The 12200-nt window shown below is 42.6% G+C and overlaps 1 protein-coding gene across 3 annotated transcripts in view; it reads left to right on the top strand.

The window, feature by feature from the left end:
* Nucleotides 1-5954, top strand: part of LOC308280011 (vang-like protein 1) — a 107022-nt gene extending 101068 nt beyond the window's left edge. For all 3 annotated transcript variants that reach the window (XM_080720259.1, XM_080720260.1, XM_080720258.1), the window contains one exon: nucleotides 2639-5954. In XM_080720259.1, coding sequence (XP_080576385.1) covers nucleotides 2639-2899 — 261 coding nt within the window. In that variant the 3' untranslated portion in view covers nucleotides 2900-5954. The remainder of the gene's footprint in view (nucleotides 1-2638) is intronic.
* The last annotated feature ends 6246 nt before the right edge of the window (nucleotides 5955-12200 follow it).

The raw sequence follows: 12200 nt of genomic DNA, 5'->3' as shown, positions 1-12200 counted from the left end.
ATTTTTTTAATCCGAGGCACCCCTACATTATAATTTTCACTCCCAGCACCTTATATTTATAGCATATCGTTGCTGTCGGGTGGAAACCTTTTATGTCCAAAACCGTTCTATTTTGTATTTATCATCTATAAAATGTACTAAACGAGTGAAAACAGCAGATCTACAAGCACACAACGCCTCGCATCGCGAGGCGTTGTGTGCTTGTAGATCGGCTGTTTTCACTAGTTTTGTGCGACAGTCTTGTATGATGAAGCAGGGCTTTGAAACTTGGAGATACAGGGTTTCTGCCCGACAGTGAGGATATTTTAGTGATTATGTTGTGAGGAAAACATTGAGATAACAGCCATTTTGGTTAGAACTGACTGAAAATAACTTTGTTCAAGTTTAAAATGATACTAAATATTTTTCCAAATATTATCAAGTGATCTCGCGGCACCACTGGACTGCCGTCGCGGCACCCCAGGGTGCCCCATCACCCACTTTGAAAACCCCTGCTCTAACACCCGGCCACTTGGCTTCAAACGGCACAGAGTAAAATGACAGTGCTCATTTAAAGCTGCAATGTGTACGTTTCTTGTTCCACACCGGGATTCAAACGCCATTGACGTGGATGGATTGCTTCATTGAAGCCAAATGTTAATCTAGCAGTCATTGGAATTAATATTATGCATTCATTGTCAAGAAATTACATTTCCGCCTGAGATATGAGTGATGATTATATTACTTTGACTTTGCCCGTGATTGTGAAAGTCAACCAGCCTACTGATCATTCCTTTTGTAATTAAAAATCCAGCCATCCGTTATTTTGCTAACAAACAAATGTAATGGGGCGAAAACATAACCAATATTCAGCTCCGGAGCTAACAAGTTACAATTTAGGATAGACGCTCTTAATCCAGAGCGATCTACAATAAGCAAGGACACTACAAGGTAAATACATCATACATAAAATGCATAGAAATAGAATAGAACCTATTCAATTAAATCAATACAATCAAAACAATCAAAAACATCAATAATAACAAGAAAGGGTCTGATAATTGCATCAATTTCCTATGGCAGTGGTTCTCAATGTGCGGTCCAGAGATGCCCAGGGGTCCTTGAGGGGTACCAGGGGGTCCCCAACTAAATGGCTGGTAACTTCGAGAGTAGTTACTCTCAGGGGCCCTTTCCACCGTCAAAGAACCGGTTCTGGTTCTTTCTCCCGTCTATGGGATGAACCAGAGGTGAGCTTTTCCACTGAAAACCGGAGTTGGTTCCGAACCGTAAAAGTTGGTTCCGAACGGGAATTACAAAATCCTTGATTCCTCTGGTTCAATCATGGTTCAATCTGATGGAAACGCAAACCGGTTCGCAAGAACGAAGCCTCGGTTCTTCTTGAGAACCGGCTTGCGTTTCCACCAGATTGAACCAGAGCCAAGGATTTGGCTCTGGAACCACAAAAACCAAGGATTTTGAGGTTCCAGTTCTGAACCAACTTTTACGGTTCGGAACCAACTCCGGTTCTCTGTGGAAAATCTCACCCCTGGTTCATCCCATAGGCGGGAGAAAGAACCAGAACCGGTTCTTTGCCGGTGGAAAAGGCCCCTCAGAGTTGTGGGGGGTCCAATAAATGCCCAAGAGTAGAGTCATTGAAATGAAAAAGGGTGAGAATCACTGCCCTATGGAATCTGTAGCTATCTGTTACTGGATGTGCAGTTTGTGAACATCATGGCATCATCCATATGATGTCAGACTCTTAGTATGGCTCCAGACTGACCATAGCCAGGAGGGAGGGATGGTGGGTATGAGATAGTAAATTCACAAAAAGAAACAGTTGTCCTTGACGGATTAGAAACAAATATTCAGGGATTGAATTCCTTGGTCTGCTGGCAGCGTGCACAAGACATTTGATGCTCAGATCAGAATTTGTAGTGGTTTGTGCGATTAGCCACGGAGACACACACACCACGTACTGTACTGTACACACACACACACACACTCTATATCTTGGTAAAAAGGAATTGTGGGGATACACACACATGGGACATTATGAGCAAATGCTGTCCTATAAGGATTGCCCCTTTGCTGAAAAAACACTGCGCGTGGGTGTGTGTGTGTGTGTGTGTGTTTCTGTGTGTGCGATAGGGATGGGTCGATATGAACATTTCATATCACGATTATTGTGACAAAAAGGAATTACGATATTATCGCAATAATCGAAATATCCCCAACATCCCCAACATCTGTTGTCCTGGGGCGGAACATTAAGCCTAAAAATAGTGGATCTACAAGCTCACAACGTGTCGTGAGCTTGTAGATCGGCGAAGAGATTTGGTAGAGAGTGAAAAAGAAAGGACTGTACATTATTTACAGGTCCATTTTACCAATTATAGAGGGTGGCACTGGATATGCAGCTTGGCAAATAAAAGGTGAATTGATCCCAGCGCATGACGGAGGATACATTTCACGATAAATTTAAATCTCCACGATACGATTAGTATGAGTGTTTCTTTATCACGATAAACGATAATAACGATTATCGTCCCATCCCTAGTGTGCTAGGCATGTTCTCAATAATCATGTGTAATGCATTATTATGTGTCTACGTGAACTTAACATGTCCCCTGTGTGTGTATCCCTCCGGCGCCCCCTTCAGGCCTTCCTGGAGAGCTACCTGACCCCGGGGCCCACCCTGCAGTACAGCCGCGAGCGCTGGCTGGCCCGCCAGTGGACGCTGGTCAGCGAGGCATCGGTCACCAGCGGCCTCAAGGACGGCGCCATCTTCGTGCTCAAGTGCATAGACTTCAGCCTGGTGGTGACCGCCAAGAAGATCCCCTACATCCAGATGTCCGAGGAGTACATCGACCCCAAGTCGCACAAGTTTGTCCTGCGGTTACAGTCGGAGACGTCCGTGTAAAACTCGAAAAAAACGTTCTTCATAGATTTCTTTTTTTAATCCCTCACCTTTGTTTATTTTTTTATTTTGTTTTGTTATTTTCTTTATTTTTGGGTTTGCAGTTTTTATTTTATGATTTGTCTGAATTTTTATATATTATATATATATATATATATGAATCTATATATTACACACACAGTTGAATATCTTGTTGTTTTTGTCGTATCCGATTTGGAGGAAAACGAAAGAAAAACGAAGTGAGCGGTCTCACACGGGTTCATGCACGGGACAGGACGCTCCCGACGCTTGAAAAGTCGGACATGAAAAGAGAAACTTTGGAAGCGTGCACGTCCACCTGTGTGTGGTTGTGTGTGTGTGTGTGTGTATGTAATGTTTCGTGTCTGCGTGGCGTGGCGGGCCGTCGCCTCTCTTTCCCATCCCGACACATCGGGGCCAAAAACAAAGCAGGAACTGGGATCCACCAGTGTTGGCTTCCATCGCAGTGGGAAAGTGCGTGAGATGTCCTGACACGTGACATTGTTGCCATGGTCGATCCCTTTCCCTCCCACTGGATGGACAGACGAACCACTAAGGCAGTGGTTCTCAAGCTTTTACATTTCGAGGACCGCCATAACTGGATAAATGGAACCCAATGCATAGGAACCCCCTTGAGGAACACTGATGGTCCCTGCACCTCACTTTTGAGAACCACTGGACTAATATGACGCCGTGACTTGGATACTTAATTTCAGGTTTAAAAGCATGGGGTTTATCCACGCATACTGTACAGCAGACTACCCTCTCTTGCTCTGCACTCTCTCAACTGACAATGTTCCGCAATGCTCGTTCACTGACGGATTCTCTTCTACGTCCAGCAGGATATTTCTTATTCTGTGTCGCAGAAGGCCGACCCCTTTCTGGTCCCTGAGGATTAACCTTTCCCTTCAGAACAACCATAATTAAATGTATTTGACCTAAAGAAAAAAGAAAAGAGACAAATCTTAACTACAATCAGAATTTGCATTAAATGCACAATAAGCTTGCTAATGACGATGTGTTGAATGACTATGCCTAATGATTTCAGGAGTACAGGATTGCGTTTGTATAATTCAAAACCTACGCAGCCATTGTTCAATTGTTTCACATTTGAACACTCCCAGAGTTACTGTTTATTTCCTCCCCCCTTTCCTCAGTCTCTGAAAAGTTCCAAGGCTATTCACTTCCACCCCAGTAGGGCTGGGCGAACTGACTTCTAATCAATATCCTGATTATTTCGTTTGAGTTGATTATGAATGATGGTAATTTTTCGTGTTGATATAAGAAAGAACATTTTGCTTCTTGATTATTCGATTAATCTACACTAGTCATGTGCCCGGGGTGTGCACAGTAGGCCTATATGAGGGATTGAATGTAGGAGTCTCAGAAGTAATCTTTGAGAACCCGGACCAGTGCCCGTTGGGCAGAATAGTCACCATTGATGTCCAGTTGTGCAATACCCGTTGTATCAATCTGTCTGTCTGGCTCTCTTTTATGCCCATATGTGGTTTTCCATGTCATCTCCAAATGTAGTGATGTCAGTCAGTGATGTCAGTTGGGCAATGTTTCAGCATGCGGCTGTTACCATGGTGGTTTAGTATCAGTGATGTCAGCATGCAGACAGACGGCGGACAGACATTTGGTAAATGAATAGTTAGATGTGCAAGATTAAGTCAGTTATTGGTTCTAAACATCGGTTTCTGTATATATTTTCAGTTAGTTGCCCAGCCCTACACAATAGAGATCTACGCCCTTCGGCTCCTGGGGTCGGCCACAGGGTCTATTTTTCACCACCAAAAAGTGGGCTGCGTTGTGTTGCTCTGGTGCACAATGCCCCTCCAGGTGCAAAAAGTCAGAAATATTTACACTCCAGTGGAGGGGCAACATGCACACATGCTACCTTTACTCCAGCGGTGCCAACTCCAAAGGAACCTTAAAGCTGCAACCCATAACTTTTTGTAATGAATGAAACGTTCATTTGACCAATCTGTATAGTGGTTCTCTAAGTTGAAGGACCACCAAATTAATATGTATTTGGCCACAATGTTGTGCCAGGAAGTACATTGTATAAATGTATTTATATCCTTTGGTCCACTAATGGTATTGCATGAAGCTTAAAATGCAACACGTCCTCTGCTCAAACAGTATTAGCTCAGCCGTAGAAATTGTAGAAGAGATATCCCAGTCCCAGGCAGGACAGGAAAGTTAAGGATTGCTGCTTTAAGAGAGACAGAAAAATAGATGACTAGATTGACGGACAGAAAAAAAGACAAAAACGTTTAGCCTATTTAACCGTACCTTGTCTGCTGAGTCTCAGGGTTTTTAACTGCCTACTGGATCTGCCTGATGTGATGATGAGATGAGGGAAGTGCATTCGGAGAAGAGATTGAGAGGTTGCGTGACAGATTTGGAACGGGGCCCGGTATGGGCCATGTTCACAACCAACCTTTACTTTGCTGGGGGACCTGATGATGATGGTATTGCTATGGTAACCAAAACCAACACATGTACAGTATGTTAGGACAATCGTCGCTGTCAGGTGGGAAACAATGTATGTCCAAAGCTGTTGCTTTTCAGAAAATGGGGAAAATAATAGTTATTATTTAGTTACAAGCTCTTGTCAATATTTTTCATTGGTTCATTTATTTCTGTGTGACACTGCAGTATGACAGTGTTACGAGGGGGGGATAAAAAATCCGAGTTTAAACGTGGCAATGCAAGGTTTCTGCCCGACAGCAACGAAATGCTTCATGAAATCGATGGATCGATAAATTCCTCTTTCATGTTTGAAGAAGAGAGTTGCTGTGAGAGTTGCTGTGATTCTTCTACACCTTATTTCTATGGCTACAATATTCATCAGTACTACTACTTCTACTACTACTGACTTGTTTCTTTGTAAAAAAAAGAAAAGAAAAGAAAAATACATTATCACCCCCTTTTAAAATGGCTATTCGGCAAGAGATTTCAAAGTCTGGTTTACACTCTGTGGGCTTTGCTTGTGTGCGCATGGTGGACATACTGTACATACTACTTATGAGTTTCCAGAGTCACAGACAGGGGCGTCACAAGGGGGGGAAAGTGGGACTGAGTTACCAGGGCCCAAGGTGGAGGGGGCCTTAATTATTTTATACTTTAGCTATTGAAAAATAGCAGATATACAAGCTTGTAGATCTGCTATTTTTGAAAAGTTGTGAAAGTTTGTGCAGATCTTTGAATATACTGTATGTATTTTTTAAGCGAACATTTGTACTCAAATTTTGCCTCTGGGGGGGACCCCAGAACTATATTTTGAGATAGGGGTCCGTAGCCAAATACATGTCATTTGGGGGTCCTTCACTGACATAGAAACATAGTTTTTTTTCAAAAAACTTTAGAAGGATTTGAAATATTCAAATACTTTTCACGATTTTCATGATTTTTCAAAAATAGCAGATCTACAAGCTCGCAGTGCTGCGCTGTGAGCTTGGAGATCTGCTATTTTTCAGTAGTTAAAGTACCCAGCGTCCAGAATTTGGTGCGACACCCCTGGTCACAGAATTGGAGCTGTGAATCACATGGGTTGGGGGGATGATTCAGCACAGGCATTTTCCTGGGTCATAAATTATAAAATGTTGTATCATTCAGGGTGGAGCCTCCTTCCTCCCTAACTTTACTGGACCGTCTGGTTTTCAACACTGTGCTGCCTATAGCCTCACCTCTGCTGTCAGACAAACAAACACGTGTTGGTTGGCTGGCAGACACACTCTCATCCCTCGAGGGCAACTGTATTGAGAAGTGTGTCAGGTCACTGAAAGGTTTGCTCGTTTTTTACTCCACAGTCATCTTGACTTCTTAAACCAGCATCGTATAGGCTACTGTCCCATCTAGGAAATCAGGGTGTTGAATCACGCTGTCCTTAAAACGGAAATGTCATGACACTAGCTAGACTATAGAAGGCGAATGCCCGAGCAATTCTTGGTTTGTTTTGAGGGCTCAGAAGGAGACGTGTCTTTTACCTCTCTGTCTCTCTCTGCTTGAGAAATAATCAAGGAGTAATTCTATAATATGAAGTAAAAATAAGTAATCACTCAGTGATAACTATCATGATAAATAATCCAGGAGTCCTTCTATTATGAAGTGAAAGTAATCACTCAATGATAAAAAAAACAATAGGTTCCATCTATTGCTCAGAGCAGTACTGTCCACCACTGCCCCCTGGCTGTTGAATCTGTCATTGTTAGCAGCTGTGCCTCCAGGCATGTTTACCCAGACCTGAAACTGAACACTTTCTTTTCTTTTTAAAACACATATATCACTTTTCAGGAGCCCGAGGAATGCTGTTTCAGCAAGTTCTCTTTTTCCAACACACATGTCCAACTGTAAACATGTAACCTTGTAACATGTAACCTTTTCGCGTCTTTAAGTAACTCGAGAAACTTTCTTAAACTGTTTTGTTCGACGTAACGGGAAACACAAAAATGTCTTTTTATAAATATGATGTACAACATGCGTTCCTGGCACTGGTCATATTAATTTTGTACCTTATTGATGGGTGAACTTTGTATGAAAACAAGCTCCCAACGTTACTGTGCCTCCTGTTTCTACACTGTATGTATTTATGTAAACCAGCATGTGCGTATGTATGCCATTCCAGTTCACATACCCCTCCTCTCCCCCTCCTCTCCATCACCATCTGTCACTTGTTCAAGTTTGGTTTGGTTCTCTTTGCGGGACTCTGCTCTGTATTGACGTGACACTGCAATGTAACACACACATTATTTCAACAACTTCACGGCATAAGCATTTGTATAAAATAAAACATTTTTATGAACATTTGTAAAACTCGCTCAATGGTAGCACTGTTATTGGAGCACTGGAGTGTAGATGCCGAGTTAAAGGAGTACAGGTAGTAAACCCCCAAAATGACTTTTTTTCTGTTGATTACTCATGCCATGGAGACTTGAGTCCAATAATATTTTTTGTTTTTTGTCGCATTCCTATGACAATAATTCAATTTAAAAAAATAAAAGTACCCTGACGGTTTCTCCATTCACTGCCATTCATTTGCTTCCCAACCTGGGCCATGCATCTGGGTCCCCATCTGGAATCAATGGGGGTAAATTATTTGTATTACTCGGGGGAGTTATCAATAGAAATTTCATTTTTGGGGTGAACTACTCCTTTAAGATGAATGACATGGGGTTTGTCACTGTCAATGATGGAGCGATAACCTTTATGAAGTATGCCTGTATGTTAAAATAACTCATGGGTCAAGTGGAGAATTAGGCCCATGTCAGTTCAAATTATATCTGCTATGTAGGCTACAGGTATATGTATGTGAGCAGGATTTTACAACCTCATGTAATGATTAACGTGCCGATCTTAAAGCTTGCAATTTATAACTTTTATGTCCTACCCAGGCTTTGAACCCTGGTCTCCCGTGCGGGAGACAAAGAGACCACTTGCCCGCCAATCTTCCAAGAGGGAATCCCCACTTGGCCACAGGAGATATTGCACTCATGAACATCAGGCAGCACTACTTCAGTTAACCAGTAGGTTCCTATCCGATACCAATCTCTAAATTTCTCCTGGAAAAGTAGGGGGGATCACTTTCAAACTCTGCAGGTGTACTGGTAGCAGTATTTTACATTTTTGAAAGATATTGAAAATGTTTGAAAAATGCTGCCTAATCTTGAGTTTGAGAACAACTGATTCGGCCTCAGATCTTAATGGGTTAACCACTTAAACCTTATATATTTATTATATTAGCCTCATAAGTGCAATGTAGGGGTGTAACGATACATTTTAATAGCGATTCGATACATATCACGATACATGGTTGACGATACGATTCATGGACGATATTGGTTCATTCATGGCGATACGATACAATTCGATTTAATTATTTAAAATCGATATAGTAACTATTTAGCAAAGAAATTAAATCTGTGTGAAGGGTGTGGATAGTGCAGGTTTTTAAGGGAAACATGTATTATTATGGATATAAATAAGTAAACACAGTGATTATCTGCCAAATACATGGACATTGTATATTGACAAACCTGCACCTTGACATGAACCCAGAGATTACACACATTTATTGTAGCTATATGGAAAGGAAGGGTAATTAAACCCCTCCTTTTATTTTTTTCTTCTTAAAAATGCTAAATACAATGCACAAGTAGGTAGTATCGATACAATCGATTCTTTGCACTGCCGATTCGATACGATACAAAATAAAACGATACGATTCGATTTTAGCTGTTTTCATTTCGATCTACTTCGGTTTTTTAAGTTAGTTACTATATCGTTACACCCCTAGTGCAATGCATTGCTATTTGTGCCAAATGTTTGCTGCAGAATAGGGACACTATTGTTCATGTGGTTAATAATCTATCATACAGATTGGTTAAATTGGTTTGTTGATTGGTTTTGGGGCTTTTATGCCTTTATTGATAGGACAGTAGATTGACAGGAAATGGGGAGAGAGATGGGAAGTGACATGCAGCAAAGTTCGCCGAGAACGGGACCTGAACCCACGACACACTGTCAGGCATCAGATCCTACATGTGGTATAGGCCTATCTATGCACCTGGGCCGCTAGGCCAGCAGGCGCCCCCTGGTTAAAATGTTTTATTAAAATAAGGATTGCAGCTTTACCCAGTGAATAACATCCTGCACATGGATTCTTCCATGCTAGTTTCCAGTAGAAAATATCAATCGCCTTTGGAAATTCCCAAGTGGAAATTTGTTCACTGGAAACTGCAGCATCCTTCTCTTACTAAACTAGTCGACTTTCCAATTTGTCCAAATCTCCATAGTATGCACCAGTTTCTCACGGCCTCACCCCTGCATGCAGCCTTACGCTCTGCCCTGTCAAACCCCGTTAAGAAGTTGGATGCGTATTTATTTGTTTTTTGAGAAACCCCAGTGAAATGTCAGCCTTATTTTTGGCGGCGGGTTGGTTATTTTGGGGCCCTTTTTTCTCCCCATGTAATTGGCTTGCTGTCAGCCTGTCGGAGGGGCGCAGCCGGAGCCTTGTGGGTAAATGAATGTCAGCATCAATGTCCAGCGCTAAAACGAATGACCTCATCCACGCGAGAGCACGCGGTGCGAGGCGGCCTGTCGGAACTCATCTGTCCGAGGCTTAATCCCCTCCACTCACTCCGCTCTCTCCGCGCAGGACTGTCTGGGACGAGGCGGAGATGGAGAGGGAGGAAATCCAGGAGAGGAACATTTGCATCTAAATGGAATATGTTTTTCCCCCCTCTTTTCTATTCTTTCCCTCTCTCTATTTGGTTGGTAATGACTTGGTTATGTGCGGGCCGGGGCACAGAACAGGAAATCACTAGCGTTTAGGCGTTCCACCGTCTATATTGTTTAGGCTTCCACATTGTGTGTTGCCATAAAGCCCCCTGATCTTTTCGATATGCTGGGTGGCTCAATACTGGAGAGGCTGGATCTGATGTTCTCTTTTTTTGTAATGTAACCAAAGCCCCAGGGAGAGAATGTGATCATACAAACACAAAGCTATGTATCCTAGACCAGTGACTGTCAAATCTTTTAATTTCAAGGATCCCCAGTTTGATAGGCATCAGGCCCCCCAATTTAAATTTAATTTTGAATCTCTGGGGCCCGATTGCACTGCAAAATGTACAGGTACACTGCAAAATCCTCAGTGTTTGTTTAACTCAGAGAGTGTACAAATGGAAAAATCACACCTAGTGTGAAGTGAGTGGTGCTATTTAGGAGTTGATTTCATGAAGTGTCCCGCTAGCCAATCACAGCACGTCCTGCGAAGCTTGGCCAATGGGACCCTGGACATACAACACACTTTGAGCCGTTTGTGCCATGATGTATAGGGCAAGGCCAGATGTAATCCATGCTTCAGATTACTTTAGGGCCCGGAAATGTTTTGGGAACCATGGACGAAGCCAGATGTTGGAGCTTAGCTCCTTCCAGGAGCACCGCTGAACAATTTGGTTCCACTTGCACACATTTGGAGTTTACGGACCCTTAAGGGTCCAATTGGTTCTTAACTATCAATCCTTTAGCTGGGGACCCCCTGGAACCCCCTCAAGCACCCCATTTTGAAAACCAGTGGCCTAGACATTTACGTAAATGCTTCTGACAATTTTTTCCCCCCTTATTTTTCCCGCACTATATCATACATTTATTATATTGTACATATACTATATTATACAGTACATGTTATCTAGTAGGCCTATACTATAAATGGGAATGAGATGTTCACTTGTCACCGGCGATGTGCGCTTTAATCTACTCGATCTCAATTAATGTCACATTGTCTCTCCTGGAGGTTTCATCATGGTGAGTGAAAGAGAGAGAGAGAGAGATCGGCTGCGGTCAGAGCCCTGCTGCACCCCCTGCGGTCAGGCTTCATGTTTAACATCATCACATGTGACAGTCACCGAGGTGATGTAACCTAAACACTCCAGAGACAAACACACGCACGCATGCGTGCACACACACACACACACACACACACACACACTAAACTACACACACTCCGTGACACTTATCGTCCCCCCTGGAGAGACACAACATTCAATGTGTTCTCGCCTCAGGACACACACACAGTGCAGTGTTGCCATGTTCGCTTATTATAAGGGACGTTGGGCTTGTTTTTTCTGTCAATTCGCTTCAGTATACAGTATCAGTAGTTGTGGGTTGCAGTTTTTTGTTTCTCAAGTGTAGTTGCTTATTTGGGCTTGCTTCCTACTGTTGTTTAAAACCAGTGGTTCTCATGTCTGCAGACACCCCATGGCCCCTACTAGATTTGTGTTATTACAATGTTTAAAAAATATTCAAAGTTCTTTCAAGATTCTTTTTTCAAATAACCAATGTATATAAGTTTAAAGTGTTCATAGTGGCCTATAGTTGCTTCTTTTTAACTTGTTTTCATAGACCTGGCAGGCGTGGCAGCTTATTTCTCTCTGAAGATCTGGCAACACTGACACAGTCATGCGTCCTCTCTTCAGCAGAGCTACAGCACAGATAATATTCATGCTCCATGTCATGGATACACTAACACTTCTGTTTGTTTACACATCCACCTGGAGGGGATTCTTTTTTCTTTTCTTTTTTTTGCAAAGGCCTCCTCATAATTATTTCATGCCCAGTGACATAAGTTGGACCCGGGAGTGTTCAGCTCTGTATGCAGCTGTTGTGCGCTGATGGTCAGCCCGCCCCGCTCCCCACCTCCGCATTAGAAGTCATGACTGCACTGAATAATTCAACTCTGTTTGAATAATTCAAGGTGAAAATGCATCATAGGGCCATTGTC

The sequence above is a fragment of the Nannobrachium achirus genome (genome assembly GCF_963921795.1).
Source record: "Nannobrachium achirus genome assembly, chromosome: 24".
Lineage (NCBI taxonomy): Eukaryota > Metazoa > Chordata > Actinopteri > Myctophiformes > Myctophidae > Nannobrachium > Nannobrachium achirus.
Note: the sequence above shows the minus strand (reverse complement) of the source record. Positions and strands in the feature narration are given on the sequence as shown.